This window comes from Lontra canadensis, unplaced genomic scaffold (genome assembly GCF_010015895.1).
Source record: "Lontra canadensis isolate GAN:19392208 unplaced genomic scaffold, GSC_riverotter_1.0 scaffold51, whole genome shotgun sequence".
NCBI lineage: Eukaryota > Metazoa > Chordata > Mammalia > Carnivora > Mustelidae > Lontra > Lontra canadensis.
In genome coordinates this window covers 7,433,944-7,460,368 of record NW_022631045.1, presented here as the reverse complement: position 1 = coordinate 7,460,368, position 26,425 = coordinate 7,433,944, and the positions used below count along the sequence as shown (strand labels likewise).

The window sequence follows — 26,425 nt, the reverse complement described above, 5'->3', positions numbered from 1 at the left end:
AGGGTGACAGACTAAGTCACCAGGGAGGGCAGACTGTCACATACAAGTACTTCCAGGAGGCTACCTGGAAAGTAATAGAAAACCAATTTGTTCATGATCTCATAGCCTGGGGAGATCGATCAATCTCAGGCAGTTTTACCCATAGCTGCTGACTCAGCCCACCATGCCTGTCACCCGGGGACCACTGGGTTTATCTGGAGCCCAATCTGGCTAAATCTCAGTTTCCCTTTCCTTGAAAGAGAGATGATCGCTCCCATGGACTACTACTACTGTGGAAACAACCAAACTAGTATTAGGGGAAGACTCCATCCAATAAAGGAGGCGCCCCAAAGACAGGGCCCAGTCATAGCCTTTGCCAGTGGTTTGGTGTGCATGCTGTTCTCAGGGCAGGAAGGGGAAGGCCATACTCAAATCAGGTCTGGGCACTGTGGGAGTTAGAGATGGCGGGAGGAGAGCACAGACCAGGTAAACCTGACATCAAGTGGCCTTTCTTCTTCCAGCCTCTTGGCAGGAGCCCTGAGGTCTGATCTTTCACAGTACACTGGTCTTACGCCGTGACCTAGAAGGGAATGGGCAGCGGAGCCAACAGAACGAGGAGAACCAGCTCGCAGAGCATCTCATGTGCACCCTTGTGGTGGCGAGTGTCTTCTGCCGGCTTGGGAGGGGGTTGGGGGGGAAGCGGTGGGAGGAGCACAAGGATGGGGGGCTTTCCTGGGTTTGCTAATTTTGGAACAAGCCTGCTCCAAAACCTTCCCCCTTCTCAGTGGGAAGAGAGGAGGAAGAGGAGGATGGGAAGGAAAGCAGGCCTTAAAGAACATCCCTGAAGGGTCTGGGGTGAAAGACTCCAGTGGACCCATCACCCCCCCGCCCCGCCCCCAGATGTCCTGGCCACGGCGGCCACTTCCGTGTTTAAAGCTCTCACAATATTCAGGAATGAAAAAAACTGCCAAGAATGCAGAGATGGAATTTTAAAATGCACCCCAGGCCTGTTTCAAGTTGCAGGGTGAGCATCTCCAATCCCGTTGCTGATCTCTGTGGCAGCCCCTAGGGCTTCCTTAGGCCTCACCGGAAGTGGAACAAAAGGGCACGCCTACTAGCGCCTACCTACCTCCCCTCTGCCCTGCCAGGATCGGTCTGCTTAAGAGCAAGCTTGGGATGCCTTTGCTGCTTGGAAGGGGACAAAACTCACTCCCTCTTTAGCTGGACTTTCTCAGGATCAAGATCCTCAAAATTTTGAGTGTATAAGCCTCACCTAGGGAGCTTGACAAAACATTAGTCTTAGTTCCGCCTGTAGCACTTTAAATTTGGCAGACTTGAGGTGGAACCCCAGAGTCTGCATTTTGAGACTCCACTCCCTCTCCACCCGGCTCATGCTGGGATGTCGGTTAGAGGCAGACCACACTTTGAGAGGCTGTGGGGGAGGCTGGCCAGGGAGGGGAGGTTTGTACCCACCAGCCCTGGGTCTCACCCTCCCAGCCTTGGGGCTGACCACCCAGAGTGAGGTGGGACTCACTCAGGGACTCTTGGCCGCCTGTGCTCCTCACTAGGGCAGGGCTGGGCCCTAAGGTTGATTGATTTTCATAAAGAGGCCTCAGACATCTGTTCCCCACCAAGTCCTCAGGCAGACAAAGAGGTGATAACAGCTAATCAAACCTTAACACACTTTGTAGGTGCCTTTTCTGTGTTAAAAAAAAAAAAAAAAAGAACAAAGAAACCCCACAAAAAACCCTCAAAAGATAAAAAAATTTAAAAAAGCAAAATGGGTGGAAAATCCAAGGTTATTAGAGCCGCCTGGGTCTTCATTCTGGGCAAAAGCCCTGAAGGTAAATCTAGCTCTGGTTCCCCACACACAGATTCCTGACCCTGTCCCAATCCTCTAGCTCAGTTCCCGCCGCCCCCCTCCCCCATTCTCCCAACCCCACCTGGAGCTATGCTGGCATATTCTTCACTTCGGTATTCTCACGGTAGCCCACACATGGTATAAGGTTGAACAAAGACATTTATTTGCAAAACCAATTCCCAATGGAGGAGAGGTTGTATCCACAGAAAGTAAACTGGTGGTCATTCAGAGACCACATGCATACATCAGTGAAACCAAGGGCCAAACCAGAAAACAGTGTGCTGCTGTGGACACCTGGGAGCTACCAATCTCGCCAACAGAAAAGCAAAATGTCCTTTCCGCTCCAGAACACGGATGTACCAAGATGTCCTGTGAGAAGGCAATTTGGTCTGACATCCACGATGAAGTGATCAGGGAACAATTGAGGGAGACTTTTTTTCTATTCTGTGTGTCTTGTTTGCTTCCCACAGATACCCGGCTAAAAGCTTAAGTGGTCCTCCGCCCTCCAGAGGGAGGGGCAGTGTCAAAGCCCCGGGCCTCCTCACATGCCCATCCTTATGCTCTGAATGATCTGGAAGATAGCTGAAAGAGGAAAACAAGACAGCTCAGGTACCAGGCAGCACACAGCCGGAAACCCCAGTCCATGGTGAGCCCTGCTCCTGCCGACCCCTGGGCCCTGGACGTGGGAGCATACAGCTGATTAGATGTTTCCTAACAAGGAGTTAAGTTAACAAGAGGTCAGTGAACTTCTTTAAAAAGGCAGCCTGGCTGGGTCGGCTGATGGATGCCTCGGGGATTTAGGGATAACTCCTGCTAATTCCATCAGCTGCGAAGGCCAGAATTCCCTCAGGCATGTAGGGCTATGGCCCCCCTTCCCCAGAAGGGTTTGGTGGCCGCTGGGGAGAGGGGGACAGGGCTTTCCATACGGGCACTGCACTCATTTCACCATTTTACAGGTCAGTGAGGCTGCCTTTTCAAAACAGCAGCGACCTGGAAAACAAGCGGCCCCTGAGCTGGAAACTGCGGGCCAGGTGCTGGGAGCAGATGTGCCAAGCGCGGGGGGGTGGGGGGGAGCTGGCTGCCTGGAGCCCTCAGTGCAAGATCTCGGGGCTGCCTGCACATGTTCTGCAGGACAGCGAGCTCCCATCCTAGGCCACACTGGTTTTATCCTGCGGGGGTGGGAGCCTGAAAGCCCGCAGAGGATTCCGGGCGCCCTCGCCTGTTTTGCTAAGAGCTGCTTTCTCTGCTCCCCCCGCCTGGTGCTAGCTCTCGCCGTCACATGTGTCCCAGGAAAGTCAGGCCCAGCTTCTGTTCTACCCCCTCTCCAGCCAGCAATGTCGGTCAGTCTTGAGGAGGCCAACGGGAATGAAGGACACGGCAGCTACCCTGTGTGGCAGGATTTTTTTTTCCTGAGACGAAGCTGGGTATCCTTTCCCTGAGTCCTGTCTAAACACAGAATACACAGGAATGCAGCTGAGAGGCCGCAGGAAAACAGGCTCTCTGGAGCCCTCAGGAAACGAGCCGTTGGCATTTCATCATCTAACGTTAGTGAGCAGCACTGTGGGCCGAGTACTGTGCTTCGGGTGTACAAAGACTAAGCACACAGGGCCTTGGGCAATCTTTCTTGGACAGCTAGATTTGAAGGGGAGATAAAGCATGAATGCATTTTTTTTTCCTGAAAAACAAAAAACAAAAACCCCAAACCCTGCACACATCATCACTATTCTCCTAAATTGGATTGTCCCCAAACATGACACAATGGTAATTTTTCATAATGTGTGACTCTAATGAAAAAGTGTCATTGATCCGACTTCACTGGAACAGTGCCGTGGAGTCTGCGAGGCGTTCCCGGGCTGTGCGCTGGGCTCTCATTTCTGCTTCTGTCTTCTTTGTTTCACAATGACGATCTCTGCTCACCTTTCTGGTGTCACAGTACCAACCTGCGGTGGGCCCTCTTCCATTATGCTAGCGAACATGGAGGCTGTTAGAATTACGTGGAAAATTAAAGAGAGCCTGCTCTGGGCGAAGGTCGGAAGGGCTTTTCTCCAGATACAGTGAAGGAGGGATTTCGATATTTAGTTCTGGTTGTGCTCAGAGGTTTGCTTTGCTGCTTCTGGGTTTGGGGACATGTCTTGATGGGAGAAGTTGCTACCTGGGTGGGAAAGTACCTTACGGACATGGCGGGCAGGTCTGTCCTCCCCTCCCAAGGCTGACAGGGAATAAAAATTAAATAAATTTAATTTAAAAAAAATTAAATAAATTCTTCCATCTTCCAGCTCAACAGAGTGCTGGGAGGCGGCTGTAATATTCAACAACGTTAGGGAAAAACTGTTTACATCTACCATGTCTCATGTTTTGTTCTTGGGATCAGGGAAACATCCCGAATGTTGACAAACAAGGGTGCAGTAGAATGTTAGGCTCAGATGGCACCAGGTCTTCACTGGAGAGCCGTGTGACTGACTGGAGGAATAATTTAACCGTTTGGCGTTTGTTTCCTCTTGGGTAAAACGAGGACCGTGGTGCTTGCTGTGTTGTTCGAGGGATTAGAGGACACGACACAGACGAAGGCTCCGCATACATCAAGGACTCGGTGCACGGGGGTCGTTGCTAATATTCCCATTCCTACAGGAATGACTGCTTGTTCTCCACGGGTGAGCAGGAAGCCGGGAGCTCAAGTGCCCAGGGCTGCCTGCCGCTCTCTAGAGGTGCACGCTTTGCGAAATTCCCGAATAGTTCTGAGCCCTGATTCCTCTATTTGTACGCATGTAGGTAATACGGATCTCAAAGCATTGCAAGGAATAAATATCATGACCTAAGCAAAAGAATCTGCCCATCCTAAAATGCTCGAAAATGTTATTTCTCCCTGAATTTTATCCTTAGACAAGAAATGTAGGCCGATAAATAGGAAATAGTCTGTGCTTTAAGTCCGTCATGCCCCATTCAGTTAATTCATGACTTCAAAAGTGCTGGGTAATGATAAAACCACCCAGTTCTGTTTAAGGACCGGCTGCAAACGTTTCTAAAGACTCTCAGACAAAATCTTCTAGTTTCAGAGTCTCCACACTTGTATTAAAACTTACCAGTGACTGAATCTGCTTTAAGAACTTATTAAAGATCACTCCTGACCCTAATGAATCCATCCATTAACATGTGAGAATCTGATGGTCCTTCATAGGGTTACAGGCGACTCTGAAATTGAACCCGCTTGGAGAAATGACGTCGAATAAAGTTTATCTTAATCTCGCCATTTGCCTCCACCTCTAAGATAATGGAGAGATGGCTGTGTTTATTGTTCCTTTTTCAGTTGTAATAATGTCTTTAAGAAGCCTTCGGCATTCTATACCAATTACGGTAATTGTAGTTGTCTGTGGCTGCCAGTAATGACCCGCAGAGCAGCCCCGGGCTTCCAAGTGCTGACTTTGTGAGGCAGCGAACAGGAAGGGAGCCAACAGTGGGTTCAAAGTGGGAAAGGAAGTGGGGAGTCTGGACCCTGACAAGTTAATAACTTAACAGTGGGTGAACAAAGCTGAGAAAACAGCTGAGCAGGCTGTAGCAAAGGGGCTGTGGGTAAGCCAGACAACAGGGAGGAGAGATGCCAAGAAAAGGAGGGACGGCAGGCATTCCAGGTCAGGGCATCTGGCCTTGGGCAGGTCGCTGAGGTTCAGAAAAATCCAGGATGGAGCAGGAGCTGCAGAATCCCGGAGCCTCTGCCCTCTGTAGCCTGTTTAGCTTCCCGATCGTCAGTAAACTCAGATAGTCCCATCTCTTATTTTATTTAACCAGCCCCCTTGCAATGAAATCCTTAGGCTTTCGAATACAAGCATCATTGATGCCCAGTGGTCACACAAACCAGAACAATCCTCCTGACTCCACATCTGCCAGCAACAGGTGCCCTCTTTTCCACTCCACCACCTTTTCGAGAAAGCTGTTTACACTCACTCCCTTTCCTGACGTTCAATCCCCACCTCAATGCACATCAGTGTAGCTTCTGCTCTCTTCAGTCCACTGAAATATTCTTACTAAAGCCACAAATCTCCCTCCACCTCACTTAGTCCAAAGGGCATTTTCCACCTGCCTCTTGTCTTACTTCCCTAGTCGCCATTGTTGACCACTCCCTCCTTCACCCTTCTCTTCCTGTGGCCTCCGTGACCCTATCTATATTCTCCTGGCTTCTAGTTTTCTTCCTTCTCTTTGGCTCTTCACATGCCATGGGTTTCGTAAGGGTCATTCTAACTCCACCTGACCAGTAAACGAGAATAATGATGTTCCTCAATGAGCATTCTGGCTTTCTTCTGTTCGTTACATTCTTTCTCCCTGGGCGACCTCACCCTGGCCCACAATTTTAGTTGGCACTTAGCTTTGGATGACTCATCTATGTACGGTACTGCCAGCTCTGACTTCTCAGAGCTCCAGACCCACACCTCCCACTATCTAATTGAGATCTACACATAGGTGGCTCAAAGACACTTCAAATGCAACAGAACCTTCTCATGCTCACCTCCCACCAACAGACTTGACATCGTTGTCTTCCATCTTGTATGTAAACCCAAAATTCCAGACTCCTCCTAAACACCCCAGCTGATCACCAAAGATCCATGGACTTGACCTAAGTATCTTGCAATTATGCACCTTTCTCTCCATGCCTCTGGAAACTACCCTAGTGCAAGTTACTGCCATCTTCCCCCAGACCCCTGCAATGCCCTCTAACTGGCCTACTCTTGCTCCTCTTCAATCCTTACTTCATACTGTAGCTAGAATTCTTCTTTAAATGAAAACAAATATGATTGTGTCATCCCTGTGTTTAAAGTACATCAAAGCTTCCTATTGCCCAATCCTTGATGAGGCTTCCATGACCTGTGTATCCCGGCCCTATCAGCCTGCTTGGGCACAACCTGTATTACTCTTCTTTCTCAGGGCTTTCAAAAGCCCTCTGCTCTCACCACAGGGCCTTTGCAAATGCCATTTTTTTCTGTCTGAAAGATTTCTCCCGCCCTGCCCTATGGCCTGGTTTTCCCTCCTAATCCAAAAGTTATTTCTGCAGGGAAGCCTTCTTTGACCATCAGAAGCAAGAATTCTCAAACCTGCGTGTATACAATAGTCTCCTGAGGACTCATGAAAACAGAAGCTGGACCCCCCCCTCCAGAGTTTCTAATCCAGTGGGTCCAGAGTGGGAAATGAGAATGTGTATTTCTAGCCAGGTCAGTCACAGGTGATGCTGAGGCTGCTGGTCCAGGGACCACACCTGGAGAACCATTTGCTCAGAGGATACCTTTTGCATTAGATGCTTTCCCAGTCTTACATGCCTCTCCTTCAAACACTGTCATGGCTGAAATTTCATATATTTCAGCATGACTACTTGATGAACTCATCTTGCTTTCCCACTAGGCTGTAAGCTCCAGGAAAGCAGGGACCTTGATTTTTTAAAAAAGGTGTACTTATTTATTTGAGAGAAAGAGAATGTGAGTGAGGGAGGTAGGTGCAGAGGGAAGAGAATATCTAAGCAGACTCCTGCTGAGTGTGGAGCCCTACATGGGGCTCAATACCATGATCCTGAGATCACGACCCGAGCCAAAACCAAGAGCTGGATGCTTAACCAACTCAGCCAACCAGGCACCCCGGGACCTTGGATGATTTTGCTCCTGACTATACCTCTGGGCCTAGCTCAGCTCCAGGCACATAGTAGTTACTCAGTAAATACTTATTGGAGGAACAAAAGGTGAATAATTGCAAAGAGCATGGAGGAAAACATGTATTAAAAATCCCTGGGGTGCCTGGGTGGCTCAGTCGTTAAGCGTCTGCCTACGGCTCAGGTCATGATCCCAGGGTCCTGGGATCGAGGCCCACACTGGGCTCCTTGCTTCACGGGAAGCCTGTTCTTCCTCTCCCACTCTCGCTGCTTGTGTTTCCTCTCTGGCTATGTCTCTCTGTCAAATAAATAAAATCTTAAAAAAAAAAAATCCTCAAACAATTATTTTGTGGACCAAGAGTCAATAGCAAATGACCACTTTTAAATTCCAATGTTGCAAGAGCTTAGTCTTTGGAAGGGAAGGAAAGTCATGAAAGACAATAAACTCCTTAAGTCCTGGGACTATGTCATCCCAACCCTCTCTTACTCTGGGGACTGACCTATTCCAATAATTGGGAGTGCCAGAAGAACATGGGGATGACAGGAAGGGATCCCCCAGGAAACAATCAGACAGCTACACAAGAGGAGACTGCCAGAAAGTTGCCTTCCCGACAAGTGGGAGCTTCAGAAGGCCACTTTTATTGAAAATAAGGTTGATGAGAAGCGAGATCAAAAGAGTTACTGAGGAGAGAGATTGAGATGGCCCAGAGGAATATCATTTAGGAGGATAAGACAACTCTAGAAATGACTTAATTCTGATTATTTTTCATTTAAAAATAATTTTAAAAAAAGAACTGGTAAGAAAAAGGACAGGTTCTGTGAGAGACAAGAAGAAAGGTCAAGAAATAAGATATTGCAAAGGTGGGTCATTAAGCTCTCAGGAAGTTTCAGTACAAAGAGAGTCAAAGGTTGGCTACGATTCCCGATCCCTTTCCCAGTAGCTTCTCCAGAGATGGAGAAGAGGGAAGAGAGAGAAGTGCCTGGGATACACGAGGGCAGAAAGGCACTATGGGAAGAAGGGATATTATCAGCAAAGAATGGGATGCCCTCTATCCCCAATAAAATGGCAGACAGCAGAAATGTTCTTCTGAGCGGCAGACCATACACAGACCCAAATGCTTCATGGGACACAGGGCAGACAGTGGCATAGAACGAGAGAGTTCGCAGATCACCTTGTGGGAGCCAGAGGCAGATGAGACATCTTTTCCAGAGTGTCCATCTCAGGTCCTGAGGCAGGAGTTCCTGAGCAGAGGAATGTCCTCAGTCCTTCTCCGGTGGTGAAACAGAAGGGCTCCTCCAGGCCTGCTCAGTCCCTCAAGCCTTCTGCTGGCCAGTCAGCCTCAGGGGATGTGACAACCATTTTGGGTGTCACAGTTTTGAGATCGTTCTGGAGGTCTCCAGGAAAGGCCAGTGTTTACTGGTTGACCTGCAGACATGGTGAATTCAAGTCTGTCCTGGAGCAAGGTCCAGAAAAGAGTAAGGTGATCGGGTGACCGGTGGCCCAGTCAGCAAGCAGCCCGTGGCTGGGTCAAGGTTTTATCCATCTGGGAGCAGACCCAGGATGGCTGTGCATCTGGAACCTCTGGCAGGGAGAGCAGGACATGTTTTAACAGGAGTTGTTTTCAATATGCAGTTGTAGACTAGAGGTCTAAGGCTGGTGGAAAACTTCCACTTGGTAGTACTTGGGGAGAAGTGGTGAGAGAGAACGCAGGCAGGGTAATAGGAAGTAGATGGGTTTAGAGTTCAGGTTTGGGTAACAGCTCCCTCATTTTTTAGCTGTGGGATGTGGGCTGATTTCCTCCATAAGCCTCAGTTTCATAATCTGGAAAAATGAGCACCATAGCCTTTTTGTAGGGATTATGAGACGAGAAGAAAAAGGTACATGTAAGGCCTTGTGTTGTAATAAGTACTCAGGAAATGGTAGCCAAAACAGCTGTACGAAGAGGTCCTTCTCAATCCCATCCACTAGTTTATAAAGACTTCTTTCTAGAAATAGAGAAGAGGCTCCAGCTGTCCCAGCAGAGGTGACACCACCGACCTCTGACTGACAAACCTGTCCCCCACCTGTCCAGGGGGAGCTGGGTCTGCCATAGCTTCCTCAGGACCTCAGAGCTATCTATCCCCATACGAGTTTTCTTAACATAACCCAAGAAAGTCACTAGAAAGATCCAAATGCTCTCTTTCTCTGTAAGCATTCAGAATCTTGGTCAGAACCTTGCTTGGGAGGCCGATAGGTGGGGAGACAGTGTGACCAAGGGTCATCGACATAATGACAATAGCAACAAGCTCCTAAGATCCTAGGAGTGAGAGACCATCCCTACGTCTTTTAAGAATGGGAGAAACAAGGCTTAGCATGGGCAGAAGTTGGACAAGGCCACACGGCTAGTAGGTGGCAGAGCCAGGTTTCAAATCCAGGGAGCCTGGCCCTGGAGCCCGCACACACACAGCTTGGCCCTTTCCCTCCTCCACACCGTTCTTAACAAAAGCTGCCCATTGCAGGGAGGGTGGGGGTGCTGGGTCTTCCAGAAACAGAGAGGCCTTATGTCAAGGGAGACGGTTGGACCACCTGGAACACGAAGCTTGGGGAACAGGAGGGGTTCAGGCCCAGTCACGAACATCTCAGGGAAGCACTTCTTCACATCTGTTCTGAGGAGGCTGTCCTGAAAAACGGCCCTGTCTGTGACACGCTCTCACTCCTCCTCGCCTGAGCCCCCAGCAGGCAGAGTCCCTGGAGGATTCAGGAGAGTGTAGTCTGTTAAGTGACAGACAAAGGGAATGTCGCTGCCCACATACAGTGCGGTGACTCACAGTTCACGTGCCCGCTCAACCTAGCAGGCCCTCTCCTGAGAGACATTAGCTCTGTCGTGAGAGGCCAGCTCTGGGCCAGAGCAGTTTCCTAGCTGATATGCAAAGAGGGTCCAGATATCTATTCCCTTCCTGGGATGGGAAAATCAGAATATCCAGCAACACAAGAGGTACCCCGTACACACACACACATACACACACACACACTCACTCACAAATGCACACACACACACACACACACACACAGAGGTCCCACTTTGACCAGACCAGCTACTCTTTCATTTATTTCCCTTAACATTTGAACAGAGTTCAGCTGCTCTTTTTTTTTTTAAAGGCTAAAAACCACTAGTCTAAATGTTTTCCTCTTCAAAAATTTCCTTAATTTTTTCTGATTATAAAAGTAATACATGCTCATTGACAAAACTGGAAAATAGAGACAAGTCCGAAGGAAATAGCAGTCATTGGTTAATCCTATTCCCCGAGAGGTTTCCCTTTGATGGGGGATATAAGCTCATCAGTTTCGAGAATACCCAGGCTTCCGTAGCCATTAAAATTCTTATAATCTCTACTTAGGAAATGAATATCAGGCTTGGCCAGAGCGACAGGAATAAAATTGAAATTAGGAATACATGAGGGAGAAATAGTAGGGACAAAGGGGAGAGGAAAACCCCGGAGGGGAACCGGGAGGGAGGGAGGAACCGGGGCATGGCTGGTACGTTAAGAGTTTCCCCCTGAGAATCAAGGGATCATGGGAATGAGATGACGCCTTCAAGAATCCATCGGAAACCTCAGTGAGGGGAAAGGATGCGGAAGGGTACGGCCATGTTGCAAAGAGTGCCGCCTCAGACTGCTGCTGTCAATGTCCAGTTTCACACCAGGGCTCGGAAAATGTAATAATGCCTCAGGATCACAAGATACGTGTATATGCTGACTCACCAACCAAATTGTCTGAACAGCCAACAAGTTAAGGAAAATACCTAATTTCATCGAATCCAGGAGGCATTCTAGTCAAAGAGGAAAGCTGAAAATGCCGAAGGCGGATGGGTTGTCCTGTCAACCCCGTGGCCCGAATTAGCAAAAGCCTTGGCCAGGGATGGCAAAGATGAACACAGGACCCTGCTGTCACCTCCCGGTTTAGGGCGGACGTGACTGGTCACCTGCAGCATACTTTCCCGAGAGCTTGGCTATAGCCTCCCAAGCCTTCCCCATCAGGCTCTTGAAGTTGCTGAGGACAAAGGGGAGAGGAAAACCCCGGAGGCCTGGGCTGGGGGCTGCAGGCAGAGGTGACTAGCTTCACTAGTGCTCTGGGACAGTACGTCAGGACCGCAAGTGTCTCCCAGAGATAGCTGTTGGCCTATCTGGGCGACAACATCTCTGCCGCCTCAGACAGGCATTCTAGGTCACGCTTGTCTCTGAGTCTCCAGATAACAACAAGCACTCCTCAGAAGCTATCACACGGTTCTCAAGGAGGCAGGTTTGCCCCTGGGGACCAGGACAGCCAGGATGAGCTGTTTATCTGGAAAGAGCCCCACCGCCTGTAAGAAATGGAAGATAATGTTTTTATAAACCAGGGAGAGAAAAACACAGCGAAGTCTCCAAGCGAGGGAGGGGCCTGAATCCTCTGGGCTTCAGTGTGCATCTGGGGTCCTTGGAAATCAAGGAAAGACAAATGCCACCAGTTAAAAAGGCCCAAGCCAAACCAAGTCCCAGGCCAAGACTTAAACGAGAAAAGTTTCTGGCTTATTCGGAATCACCCTCAGAGGAGACTCAAAACAGCTGAGAAATGGGTTTTAGATTTCTGACAGAATGTATATGATACGAATAACAATAGTTACCAAATTAAACAAAACAAAGGACAGCATGGCCTGAGATGTCCAACGGGGAGAATACTGTGTCTCAAAAGAACACACTGTTCCCAAAGCTTTTGTGTCTCACAAAGAAAACTCTTAGAGCAAAACAGTGGTGCATTCAGGTTGGGTTAAGGAAATGCAACTTACATTTTATTTCTGATATGCAACTTAAAGTACAAACCCCTATTCATTGATTTCTGCATGTGGGGGCCTTCCCTTTTCCTTCCCTTTTCCTGTGTGGGCAGGTCTGAAAGATTCTGATGCTTTATCATCAAGAGAGTCTCATGGACCTGGGGGGTTATCACTTAAATTGCTGACACTCATCCTTGGAGTGGAGAGGGAGGGCCTGTTGCTTTCTGAAAGATCAAGACCGATGCGAGGGGCTGAGCCTGGAAGGAGCAAAGGCAAATGGAAGCCAAATACCACCCCCTCCGACCCCCTGGTGGCATAACCAGTCCTAACTGTAGCACCACCGTTCTCCATGAGGGCTTCCGTGAAGGCACTGATGAAAGCTGTAGGATTCAAGCTTGCTATGGGTGGAGGGCTACTAGTATCCCTCTCTGATCACAAAGGAAATCGATAGGGACAGTAAATCATGTGTCCGAGGTTGTCCAGCTGATAGCGAATCTCAGCTTTGAACCTACATCTGGCACATTCCAGAACTATCCCCCCCCTCCAAGGCCTCTTAACCTCTTAGCCTGTTACCACCAATTGGTCAGGTTTCAAAGAAGTGTCTTGCCCAAGAGTCCTTTTGCAATCATGGAAAGTGGAAATCTACCTACCCTGAAGGGGGTGTATTTAGAGAGCTTCCTCCAACTCAGGTCCATGGGACAATGTATTAGGGTTTCCAACCCAGGGCTTGAGCTCAGGGCAGCCCCAGGAGGTCTGGCGCTGTTATCTGGTTTCCTAGTGAGGGGGTGGGCGTTCGCCGGGTGCGTGTTCGTGCCAGGGGTCTCTGGGTGTCTGCACTCTGTACTCTCCCCACTTTACTGATTCTTCTCCCCCCCTTCCTTTTCCTTATCTTGCTCTTATCAGCACGGCAGGCACGAAAGGCATGTGTGGAGAATGAGGAAGGCCACAGCAAAGAAGTCGAGAAGCAAGGGGTCAGGACTCCCCTTGGTTAAGGGGCCCGGTAACCCCCTGGAGGTTTGGGAACTTGTTTTTCCACATAAAATGGAGTAAGGGTGGCCAATAAGAGACCATATACTTCAATGCCAACATTTTCCCTGTCTGGATCCTTTCCCACAATCTAGCTAAGAAAGCAGAGAAGATGTGCATTCCTGATGATTTGCCTGACCCGAATATTTACCCATCCTAGGTACGCTGACACTATTTCTAAAAAGAACACTTTGCCCAACCCAATCATTAATAGAAAAAGGGTTAACAGAGTGAGGTAATGCGAGCGAGTCTTTCAAGAGAATCAGATCCATGATCCACACCTTCATTAATCTTCGAAGATTCCGTAAGTTTCCTGCATAAAAACAGACACACCAGCAACATGGACCAGCAACGGAACCACCAGCCACGCGGATTCAGAGACAATAGTGACCAGGAGCTCCAGTGACCCCATCCCCGAGGAGGCTCAGGACATGAAGCAGAGGAGCTGCCTGGCCGGACTTGGGGCAGAAACCGTCCTCCTTCACACACTGCAGAGAACATGCTGGCCCTGGAACCCTCGGAGGGAGAAACTCAAGAGGGACGGGAGGTTCTGCAAGATGAACAGAATCGTGACTCGTCCCAGGGAGGTGGCCACAGGGATGGATCTGGAGGAGTTATTGTGCTTTTCATGACATGTTTGGCTAGCGAAGGACATGTGCCAAGATAGAAGGAAGGGCACGGTACCAAGGACAAGTTGAGAGGAGTGACACATTTCTGTGAGAACAGTGCCCGGCTTGAGCGAAGGCTTGCAAAAAAAAAAATAAAATAAATAAATAAATAAATAAATAAATAAATAAATAAAAGCTTAAGTTAGCAAAAAAAAAAAAAAAAAAAAAAGTGGTAGTAGTGGATGATACCTAGTTACAATTTAAAAAGAGAGGAGGCCCCTGACTTAGGGATCATGGTAGCATGTTAACGGAGCACAGAGAAAGTAAGGTGACCCAACTCTTGACTAGGAGAGCAGGGGTCTGAAGCGGGGCGGGGGCAGGGGGCTGTGTCCTCTTAGTAGCTTGAAATCCGCATCTCTGGGCCCTGCAGGCTCCCATACCAGGCCCCTGCACAAACTCACAGAAAGGATCACAGAGCCAATGTATTTAATCCCTGGAAAAACGAATGAAGGCTGGGAGAACTCCAGAAGATTGTTGTCAGCAGATGTCCCAATTTACCCAGGGGGAAAAAGACACTGTTCCCACTATACAGACCGAGAGCCTGGCAAGACTGTAATTAAAATGTAATTTAGAGAACGTTTTTAAGCCCTTCGAAAAGGATGGGTATTGAGAACCAACATGGGTTTGAGAAAAACAGACCAAATCACTTTATTGACTGAATCGCCTCCTCCCGCCCCCCACAGGCTAGCTAACGGCTGAAGCAGTTAATGTGTATCTTGACATCAAAAAAGAAAACAGTATTGGCTCTGGATCTGTTTAGTCCCTGAGAACCCCGGCTGCGGGATGACTGGGCTCATGGATCCCTACGACTGGGCTTTGGCCCTTCTTGAGCCTGGCAATACCGTCTCAAGCTATTTTGTCCTTTAGTGCTCAGCGCAAACGGCCCCTCCTCTGGGAAACTTTCCCCTCCGCCGGGGGTGATTCAGAAGTCCCCACTGTAGTCTGGCTGTGTGCGTTCTCCTGCACTCACAGGTTGGAATCCTAACATCTAATGGGACGGCCCTGGAAGCTAGGGGATTTAGCGGCTGACTGGGTCATGAGGGGGCGGCCTCGTGAATGGGATCAGTGCTATCATGAAAGACACCCCACAGAGCTCCCTCACCCTCTTGCCATGCGAGGATCCCACAGGAAGATACAAGGAGAAATGACCCTCACTTGGCCACACGGCCACCCCGGTCTGACTTCCTACCTCCAGGACTGTGAGCATGACGTTCCGCTCTTTACCAGCCACCTAGCCCGTGGTATTTTGTCACAGCAGTCCACACAGACGGAGACAGTCCCTTATCCGTGCCCGCCAAGCACACTGGGCACTCCGCTATCACAGCACTCAGCCCCCAGGTACAACAAACGGCTTCCTTATCTCCCCCCCACCCCACTCAGTGCCTGCAGCCTCCCGGAGGCGTCTGTGTTCCCAGAGCCCGGCACTGTGCCAGGCCCACAGGGGACCCCCACCACATGGTGACGGTTTGCACCTGTTTTGCTGAGAGGCTCAAGGTCAATCTGAAGGGAGTTTTCTCTAACTGTGTTCCATGGGCTTCGCCATGTCTACACTTTTATCAGTGACTTGGAGGAATAGCATGTTTTCAGAGACCGTAAAGCTGGCCAGGAAAGAGGATTAGATAAAAGGCTCAAGGTTCAAGATTGAGCAACGTACAGGCTGGCCATAAAACCTGAAAATGAAGATTGCCTTTTTATATAGATTTGCTTCTCTTGATATTTGTGCGGCACATTTTGTTTGTTCCGTTTTGGGGTGAAAATCAGAGACGGATCATCGGAGGTGATGCGTAACAGAGGAATAGGCAGGCAGCTGACGGAAACGTGGCATCAATGCACCGAATTCCTTGCAGTTTTCTACGCTGCTCTGAACTACACGTTGCTGATGAAGGTGATACACTGACCATATCGTGTAATGTCACTGACCAAATCATACATCGTAAGATCAGCAAGCCGTTTATGATGTCTGTTCTTCTATATTTCTAGACTTGGCGGCTACTCTGTAGAAAGACAACTGACAACTGACAATAAAATTTTAATAGAAATACTCATGAAGCTTTGTATGAGGTCTCAGAGAAGTCAGCTGGGTATCTACAGTACGGGGTGTATCTGGCTTTATTCACCATCCACATGTCCACGAGTCCATCCAACCACACTGAGCACGCACTGTGTGCTAGATTCTTACAAGAACGTACAGATTTCCTGGACAAAAAAACACTGCCTTCCCTGAGCTTATGTCCCAGTAGCAGAAAATGGATAATAAGTGAGTAAATGAAATAATTTCATATGTTGATAAGGGCCACGAGTGCAATAAAGCAATGTGTGATGGGGATAAGGGACAACTTGGATTGGGGGTGGTGTGTAGAGATGCGTTTCTGAGCTTGCAGGACGTTTATGTAAAGAAGAGCCTGATGGGGCTGGGTGGGTCATTAGGTCGATGTGAGTCTAGGATGTGCTGTGACCGTTGAAAATGAACCAAAGCCCGGGTCATATTGAGAGAAGCAGAGTGATGGGATCAAGGGCAGTAACAGCCCTCCTTCCTCTGTAGCAGTCACACCATTTCTAGGCCCACTTCCACAGCTGCAAATGCTCTGTATGAGCTCTGTAAGAGAGTCATGGAGTGTATCCAGAGGAAGGGTCCAGAAACCGCATCTTATGAGGCGAGGCTGGGAGAAGTAAGGGAGTTCAGTTTGCAGACTTTAAACTCATCTTTAAAATATCTGAAGATTCAAGATGTTCGGAAGACAATGAGGCCATGCCTTGTGGTTTTAGGAGTTCACACCTGAACTATTGAGAAGACAGCACAGTGTAGCTCAAAAGAGGGGAGATACCTCTAACAGAATGAGAGCTATGGAGAAATGGGATAGGCTTTTTGAAGAGGTGATCCCTCTACCCTCAGAAGTATTCTAGCAGAGGTTGGGTAACCTCTTTTAAAGATGAGGGATCCCCATGTTGGGTAAAGGATTCCCTTCGAGTCACATCACTGGGAATGGGGTACAGTTTTGTTTCTTTAAGATCTTGGGAACCTCCGAAGGCCTGCCTTGTTAGAAGTGACCTCACGTCTCCTCACTTAGCACTATTTTCAAGACCCAACCCATGAAGACCAGGAATTACAAGACTCCCAATAACAGAATTCAGCTAGAAACAAATGCATGATCCTTTGTTCAAACCTCTCCTGTGTGTGTGTGCGTGTGTGTGTTTGCACATGAGTGTAAGCAAAGTTCTCTGAACTTACCACCTTCCAGTACGAGGGGACTGTACGTTGAGGAGCAGGTCAAAGGCTCAGTTCTATTTAGCAGCTCTGTGGCATTTCCTCTTAAGTAGAAAGCCTCTCCCTTTCTCCGGAATCTGGATCTATCTCGGGCAGACAGGTGTTCCTGTTCTAACTGCCCTTTTTAGGCTATGCTTCCACACAAAGGTTTAACTGAACTCTACAGTGTTTATAGCCAACTTAATGGCTCAGTGTAATCATTTTATGATTATGATTTGATAGTATATCAATTCTGTCTCTACTCGTATTTGCTCTGCTGGACTAGAGACCAAATCAAACCCTGCTGAGAGGAAGGCTTCAGTCAGTGATTAACTTGAATCCCAGGCCAATATACTTCTTTGTCTATTTACTTGTGAAGTGTGTTTCTGAAGGACAGAGCAGAACATGGGCTGTGAGGTCAGTGAAAAACCCATACCTGAGCCACAGACAACAAAAACAAACAGTGCCAACAGCCATGGTCCCACGGGGTATTTCTCTTCTTGCGGCCTCTGAAAAGGAATGGAAAGGAAGGTTAGGTTCGTTGATTCGGGAAACATTTGTGGGGGATTACCAGACACCACTAAAGGCTGAGACGACTCACATTGAGTGAGACAGATCCAATCTCAATGCCCAGTGGGCAGACACAGATGAAGAAATTCAACTGTAAAGGGTCCAGATAGGTATGAAAAGATTCATCATGACCTTACTTATGCTCCTGTAACTCAGTGAACGTGGTGGGCTTAGCTATTCTGGGGACAGATGGGGTAAAAATACACAAAACAGTTGAGTGATTCAGGAGCCCCAAATGATGCTACGACAAATCGTCTCCATGTGTGGAAGGCACACTCTACGCCAGGCTCTCTCCCAGGCGATCTACAACCCGTTTCCACCACCCACAACACGGTACAAGACAAATTATCATCTCCAATTTGTAGCTGGGAAATGGACCCCCAAAGTTTGGGAACTTGAGCAAGGGTTGGGATTTAGGTCTGCCCCATTAGAGAACCTGGGTGTTTTCCATTAATGGAGTCATCTTTAATTCCCCGCAACTGTGGATTCCAAGTAAGGTCACAGAACAGTCATTTTCTCAGAACCTTCTACGTGCCAAAAAAAAGCTGGCAAGTTGGTGCCGTGGAAATCCTTGGAAAGGCAGAAGCATCCCAGCAACCACGAGTGGATAGTGGATAGCGAAGGAAGCAGCATTTTGTAATAAAGCTCCCGAACCTCAGCGAAGCTTTCTCTTGGTGAAATCTCCGCATTCCCTGGGGAGCAGAAGGGCACCACGGTGCCCACATGAACCCAGAGCCCTGCATAGCATCTGTTCCCCTCCAACCAACAGCACAGACGTATTAAGAACCACCATCCACAACCCCTCCCAGTCTATTGGCAGGTAGGGCTTGGTCCTTAAAATCAAATCAGTCAATGGAAAAGCTGTTTTTGGGGAGAAGCATCCAAAAAATGTGGTGAATTTCTCAAATAAAAAGGGAGAAGTTGGAGCGAAAAAAATGGAATAATTCACTAATGCTTCCTCACATGGGTGAGCCAGAAATAATCTATCACCAGTAAAAGTTAGAGAACTCATTTTATTATAGATAAGTCCATTGGTTTCCAGCTTACCCGTTCCATTCTGAGAGCCTCCTGTCCTCTACCTCGAGTGGGCTCACTGACCACTTACATATTGCCATGCACTTTTTTTTGTCAGTGTCTAGGGTGTATCCGTTTATTCTCGTGATCATGTGTGTACTACCTGCCTCTCTGCCAGACTGTGGGCTCATAAGGGCAGCCACCGTGTCTCTTCCCTGTTGCAACACACAGCAATGCCTGGCCCAGGACTTAAACATAGTAGGTGCTCAAGGAGTGTTCACTGAAGAATGAATAAGCATATGAACTTCATTAAATATGATTTCATAGGTCAAGTAGAGTAGAGACAGGGTCTCGGAAGGCTATTGTTGTTTTTTATAAATACTTCCTAGCTGGTGATAGGGTTGTCCCTGCAGCTCTTTTACTAGAGAAGTGTAGGTTAAAGTGCTAATGGTCGGTGGGCTCTAAAAGATGAAAACCCCTCAGTTTGTGTCCTTGACAAGCTTGTATCTAGCGCCGCTCTTGCAGGAAAGAAACATGCTGCAAGGGAATGGCAGCTGCTCTTGACCACACGAGGACAAAAATCAGTCTTATCCAGCTGCATAACTTTACCCAGAGCTGTTACTGTATCATTCTTTGGCCCTTAACACCAGATCAAGGGCATATCCAGTAAATAATCAAGATATTTACTGAAGTTACCTGAACGGATTATGGCACTTACCCCTCCCCACCATCTTCACTAACGCCCTAGCCATCTGTCACAGCTGACCAGAAACCACAGCTCTGTTGCTGTCATCCCACTGATGCCATATAAAAAGTTCATTTCGCTCTAACTTCCCCAAAGCCAACAAGTGAATTTGGGAGCCTGTCAATGAATGACTGGTCTAGTGTGGATACCAAATGGAGTCCATTGTTATTCCTTTGCAGAAAAACACAAATTATCAACATGCAGAGCCTGGAATACACAACACAAAAATCTGTTGGATGACATTTTCCAGTGAATCAATATTATTTGGGGGACTTGCAGAGCTCAAGAACGGCAATATATCGTTTTTTTCTGAGAGCTTTAAGTTCCTCTTTTTTGGAAGCAGTACCCAGCACAATCCCATTGGGGCAATGCACCTACGGCTCAATCTGTCACTGGGAAAGGTAAAAAGAGCAGTAGAATCCTGCAAATGACATGGTTCATTTCAAACAGGAGTTTGCAACTTCCTGAGGCTTTGGAACGTCAGAGGCTGGCTTTCCCTGTGCTTATACACCAGCAGGGTAACTCCGAATTCTGAAATTTACATCCCCCTTCGTTCTGAAGAAGTTGCTACCATGTAATCACAAAACGATTATTCTATTTCTTTGTTTCTTGGATTTATCTGCTATCTGGGAGAATAATATTCATGCCATAGCTATTAGCTAAGGAAATACTGAAACATCTGCATACAACTGAAGGGATTTATTTCTGAATGATGATTCTGAATTTTCAGTTAGAATCTGTTCACAAGTTCCCCAATCGCATCCGGAACAGGTTATCCCTTGCAAGTTACTTCTTTCAAAGTATAATTGTGTTTGACCTGCAATTAGGAAAATGAGATTTAGGATTTAGAGTATTTACTTTTGAAAGAAAATTTCAATTTTCATTTTGGATGCTGGTCTGTTTACAATAAAGGCAGCCGGAGGGGCCTTCTAACCACCTGAAGATAAACAGAGATTGTGGCTTGGTTTGGAAAACTTTCATTACTCATGTAATAGGGCCATTTGGACACCTCCACCCCAGATGCCAGGCACTTTTGAAGGGCCCACTCCATGGTCTATCAGAACCTATTAAAATTCATTCACATCATAGATTAAAGAAATCTGAATGTAGCTCTGAAAGTTTACTTCAGTGGAAATGGGGGTAAGTACATTTTCTAGATATTTAAACATTGTCCCCCAATTTTAAATCTTCTTATTTTGAAGACAGTAACTTTCTCTTTCCCCCAGTTCTCAAACACTTTCCAATGGTCTTGAAAAGCTCGAGGTGGCAGTCGTTTTTACCAAGCATAATGGATACATTGGCTTTGCAAACCAGCTCCAGAATTGCTACTTTTGCAGGCCATACTTGTCAACCTTCCGTTAATAACTTTCTTAATTCTTTGTTTCTTAGTTCATTAAAAAGAACCATGGAACCAGAGATTTTTCAGCACATCAGCTAATCTGTATGGTATCTAGGACAAAGTGATCTCCTAGGGATATAAAACCCTAAGTGGTTTAACATCAATTAAAATTTGTTTTTCAAGGTCAATTGGGACAGCAAGGTTTGTTTTTTTGAGTAAAAACAAATAGGAAAAAGAGATCTAGGTGAAAAGTGTTTTTGATTCAATGGTGTAATTGCATTTTACTGCTCAGTCACACCTAAACGTTCTAACACCCAAAGAGAGAATTTCAAGCATAACTTTAAGTCTAGAGCTGTGTATAAAGCTGTAGGCAGAGCTGAGTTTGATTCTAAGGTTTCTCTGCCATGGTACTGCTTGGTTTTGTAGGAATTCTGCTGTGATGACTGCAGCTCCAGCTTTTTGCTCATTTCTTTGGCTAAAAGGAATTGCCTCATCAGGTCTGCAAGCTTTTCCAGCCAAACCCCAAGCTTCAGCTGGACTTTGCTTAAGTGTCTAGTATAATAGATTCCAGGCGCCTTGGCTCATAGACTTGGAGACCAACACTGCCCAACAACTCATCCCAGGCATGCCTCTGAGTATCCAAAATCACGGGCCTGGCATTTTCTCTTGAAGATCTTCTGCTTTGCTAAAAGAAAACCCTGTGTGTAAGGCCCAGATTTTACTTTAGACTCCAGTGATAAAACCTTTAGTCTATTCTCCAGAGTTCTGGATCATACCATCAAGACCCGCCAGAGCTCACCGGATGAGATAGAGTAATGTTGAATTTAAACTTCATTCTGCTGATGGCCTCACTAGGGAAGAGGTGAAGGAGAGAAAGGGGGGTGGAGGGAAACATGGGTCTGAACCTCATTTCCCACTTTGAGCCCTTCCAACTTATACAGCCCCATTACAAAGGGGCTGGAGAGAAAACCTTATCTTGGTGGGTGTCTGTTGAGGGTGGAGGGCAGGGGTCAAAGCCTGGTGGAGGTGATGATCAGTGGCCTCCATTTACTCATTCATTTATTCACCAAACGTTCTAGCACCTACTTCCGGGCCCCGTGTCACGCAGTTGGTTTAACTATTCCTTAAGGATGTGACTTTCCGTTTTTCCCCAGAGACAAAGGCCCCATTCTCTCCTGGGGAGGCTCTTGCGAGCTTCGGTGGTAACCCCAGCAGCCACTCCCCAAGGGGTCCACCACCACCCTGGCCCTCGCCGCCCGCAAGAGCACCGCGAGGTCCTCGCCTCCCAGAGCCCGGCTCTCATCGCCCACGCTGCGGGACCCTGCCGGAGGGGCGGGCCGGGGCCAGGGAGCGAGGAGCAGGGAGGCCGGGCCCGGTGCTCGCCACCCGCCCGGCCGGCCCCGCCCCGCCTCAGCCCGCCCTGCCCCGCTCGGCCCCGCTCTGCCCGGTCGGCGCCGCCCCCGCCTTACCAGGGTTTTGGCTACGTTCCCCCTCTGGGTGATGTTTTTGCTGTGCTTCTCGTTGGCCATCCGGATCCGCTGTTTGGCCACCATGGCTTGGGCGCTAGGAAATTCTCTCGACTCCTACCTGCAAGAATCCCCCCGCGTTAGCCCCCCGACAGGGCCGCGCGCGTCCCGCCCGCTGCGGGCGCTGCAGGTGGCAAGGCGCGGCCCCCGAGCCCCGCGCACCCCGCTCCCCTGCCCCCAACGAGCCGGCTCCAGAGAGAGGCCAGAGCCCAGACGGAAGTAATCTTTCATCTCAGGAAACCCTTTCCTACTTCCTCGCCATCCTTCCGGTCCCCCCTGCTACCTAACCAGCGCGGCCCCGAGGCTGGCGCTGCCGCGCGTCCTCCCCGCACTGGGCGGCCGGAGCGCAGCACGCGGAGCCTCTCGGCCCGGGCCCCTGCCTCCGGGTCGGGAGCCAGCGGCCGAACGCGGCAGGGCCCAGGGTTCCGGCGGTCCCCGGCCTTGTGCGCTCACAGGGGCGGGGGCGCCACTGCTCGGGGGTTCCGGGACCGGGGACCCGCCGAGGCCCGGGGCCCAGACTGGGGTGGCCGCGCTCTAAGCCATGTCTACGGGCTGCCCCGCACCGCTGACCCCTGGCTGAGAGCTGCCCTGGAGGCAGGGCCTGGCGGGCGTGGCGGGGTGTGGGATGGGGGTCCTCAAGAGACAAGCAGAACCAGGGCAAGGCTGGGCCCATGCTCTTGGGGGACGGGCCAAAGAAACTGTCCTTCAGGTGTCTGGGGAAGGGCCCTGCTCCAGGGAAGCCCAGTGCCCGACCTTTTTAAGTATTGCAGAAAGGGCAGGAACTCCCGGAGGATGGGGGAGGAATGCGTGTGAAGCTGGAGTTGGGGTAGGTCATCTTGGCCCTGGTAGCTGAGGGGGTTACGTGCGGGACTGCCAGCCAGACATATGAGTGAACGGGGAGGAAGGTCGCAGCCTGCAGCCCAGCCGGATTTGGCGGTCACTACCTTAAGTTGGGCGGCCTTGACTTGCTTTGGTTCCACACCTGCCTGGGGCAGTTTGAACCTCCTCTAGCCACCCTTGTCTGGAGGGATGGGATGTGAACTGGCCTTTCCTTGCTCTAGAGGGATAAAGACTGGAGTGTATGCATCTCACCGGCTGGTGTCAGGACCCTACAGATCACTTCTTTTAGGGCAGGAGGGAAAGGGGTTCAGTCCCTCACTTTTCCTTGTGCTGCATGGCTTGAAGTGAGTTCTTAGTAACTCAGAAGGGCTGAGAAGACAAAGGGAAACATCAGCCTGGGAGATCTGGGGCAGTGGGAATCAGTGGGGAAGATGGAGGTATTAGACTTCCTCTGGCTCCCACACCCCAGTCCTTCCCTTGCCCACATCTGTAGGGTTCTGTGTGGATAGAATTTCCTGATGTCAGTAGGAATTTAGAGAGGCTCCTTCTTTCTTTTTAAGGATTCTTTATCAAACTGATTCTCACCCTTCTCCGGTATGCTGTAATTCGAGCTCTAATATAGACAGTGTGGGGGCTGCTTTTGGTAACCCAGAAGAAGACAAAACCTACCCAGCATCATCTAGTAAAGTCTGGGTCATTACTTGTTTTACTCTAAAGGTCAGTTAAGTTTCCAAACTAGTTTCCACCAACATCACCACCGTTATTACAGGACAACAAACCAAGCAGGCTCATGATTAAAGAGATTTGTGTTTTTAGTAATGATGGACTCTTTCAGTGGGGAGAAGAGAGAAGGCCACCCCTTCCTTGTGGACATGTACTGAGCCTTGCCTTGGTGTGAGGCCCAGAAAGTGCCTCTCCCTGAGTCACCTGTCTCCAGTCTTGCCCAGACGCCTGGGGAGGAGATAGAAGGTGGGTTCCTGCCCGATTTGAGTAGAGGTCTGGCTCTGAGGAACAGCAAGGAAAAGATCCAGACTTGATTGTCCTTTTGGGCCTGTCAGCAGAAATGTGTTCTTAGCAGAGAGAAACCTGCCTTCCTACAGGCTCAGGCGAGCACCCTGTTTGGGGGGGGCGGGGGAAGGCTTTCTTGACCCCTGATTCCAGCTTGATCGTGACTGATTTTTACTCCTTTGTCTTGTTAAGCTTTGCTTTTACATCATTTTAAATTTGTTCATTTTAATTATACATAGCCTGTGTACTCACAGGTGACGTGCAAACAAAGAGGACATACAGTGAAACCGAAAGGTTTTTCTCTGCTTCTCTCACTGATTCCCATGGGGCCTAGGTTACCCTTCCAGTATTTTTTATTCATACACATACCCACCGGCATTAGTTCCTTTTGAAAAGCAAACAAAATCATACATCACAAACTTTGCTGCGCCTTACTCTGCTCTCTTACTTTATTGACAGTGTCATCACATCTACTTATAATGTATTTCTTCTTTTCCTTACACAGATCTTGGTCCCGTTTATTGTCTTGAGCATCAGCATTATTTGCTAAGAGAGGTTTTCCCTTCCACCTTGGATTCTGTCCCTTTGTCTACTCAGACTTCCGCCTGACATAAGTTAGACGTTGAGCAGACTTATCCCAGAGGCCCTTCTGCAGGGAAGCTGGGGCCAAGGTCAGAAGCCATGTCCCTGGGGAGTTCCAGAGTAACCACAGGGCTAAGAAGGAGTGAGGCCTGGGGCCATCTTGCTTTGTCGAGATGGGAGGACCTAGGGGAGGAATGGAAACTCCATCAAGAGTTGCAAGTTCCCTTGGGTTAGTTTGTGTCCGGAGTAGTTGTTTTGTAACATACTGGTAGCATGCTCAAACACAATCTCTAAAATTGCAGGAAGCTGCTAAACGATTAAAATTTAATCTTGGCTGGTCATTTTTTCAACCTTTAGATCAAGAATCCTAACAAGCCCTACCTCCATTCGTCATGAGTCTGCCCCACTGAGGGTACTGGGTGTGTGACTGTAGATTCTGGGTTTTACTCATCTTTACAAATGACAGATTATCAAAATGTACGGATGCTACACAATTGAGTTGTGGCATACTAGACCCCTCTCAATGTTCTGTGGCTGACCAGCATACAGCATTCATTTTCTATTTGGGAGACTCCCCCAGTGTGTGAGTTAGGACCTTCCTCTCCACGGTGGGAGCCCAGTGGGACAGATACGGCATACCTTGTTTTATTGTGTGTTGCAGATATTATGTTTCTTACAAATTGAAGGTTTGTGGGCACCCTGCATCGAGCTAGCCTGTGGGTGCCTTTTTTCTAACAGCGTTTGCTTATTTCATGTCTCTGGGTTGCAACTTGGCAATTTTTGTAATACTCAGACTTTTCCATTATTTTATCTGTTACCGTTTTCTGTAATCATTGTGTACAGCTCACTGAAAACTCACATGATGGTTAACATTTTTTAGCCATAAAGTATTTTTTTTAATTTTATTTTTTTTTAAACATATATTTTTATCCCCAGGGGGTACAGGTCTGTGAATCGCCAGCTTTACACACTTCACAGCACTGACCATAGCACATACCCTCCCCAATGTCCATAACTCCACCCCCCCAACCCCCCCTCCCCCCATCAACCCTCAGTTTGTTTTGTGAGATTAAGAGCCACTTATGGTTTGTCTCCCTCCCAATCCCATCTTGTTTCATTTACTCTTCTCCTACCCCCTTAACCCCCCATGTTGCATCTCCTCTCCCTCATATCAGGGAGATCATATGATAGTTGTCTTTCTCTGATTGACTTATTTCGCTAAGCATGATACCCTCTAGTTCCATCCACGTCGTCGCAAATGGCAAGATTTCATTTCTTTTGATGGCTGCATAGTATTCCATTGTGTATATATACCACATCTTCTTTATCCATTCGTCTGTTGATGGACATCTAGGTTCTTTCCATAGTTTGGCTATTGTAGACATTGCTGCTATAAACATTCGGGTGCACGTGCCCCTTCGGATCACTACGTTTGTATCTTTAGGGTAAATACCCAGTAGTGCAATTGCTGGGTCATAGGGTAGTTCTATTTTCAACATTTTGAGGAACCTCCATGCTGTTGGTTGCACCAGCTTGCATTCCCACCAACAGTGTAGGAGGGTTCCCCTTTCTCCGCATCCTCGCCAGCATCTGTCATAAAGTATTTTTAA

General features: G+C 48.4%; 1 protein-coding gene across 6 annotated transcripts; it reads right to left on the bottom strand.

Moving 5' to 3' along the window:
- Positions 1-1,981: 1,981 nt before the first annotated feature.
- On the bottom strand, positions 1,982-22,803 carry SERP2 (stress associated endoplasmic reticulum protein family member 2). 6 transcript variants are annotated; one of them, XM_032873979.1, is made up of 4 exons: positions 22,669-22,803; positions 22,329-22,446; positions 17,628-17,700; positions 1,982-2,422 (listed from the first exon to the last, which is right to left on the bottom strand). In XM_032873979.1, the coding sequence occupies exons 2-4, from the start codon at positions 22,410-22,412 to the stop codon at positions 2,382-2,384; spliced, it is 198 nt and encodes a 65-aa protein (XP_032729870.1). In that variant the 5' UTR covers positions 22,413-22,446; positions 22,669-22,803; the 3' UTR covers positions 1,982-2,381. The 6 variants fall into 6 exon arrangements, with proteins under 6 accessions (XP_032729870.1, XP_032729867.1, XP_032729868.1 ...); XM_032873976.1 differs by lacking the exon at positions 1,982-2,422 and adding an exon at positions 3,831-4,049 and having other exon boundaries at positions 22,633-22,803; XM_032873977.1 differs by lacking the exon at positions 1,982-2,422 and adding an exon at positions 3,831-4,049 and having other exon boundaries at positions 22,637-22,803.
- Between the last annotated feature and the right edge of the window lie 3,622 nt (positions 22,804-26,425).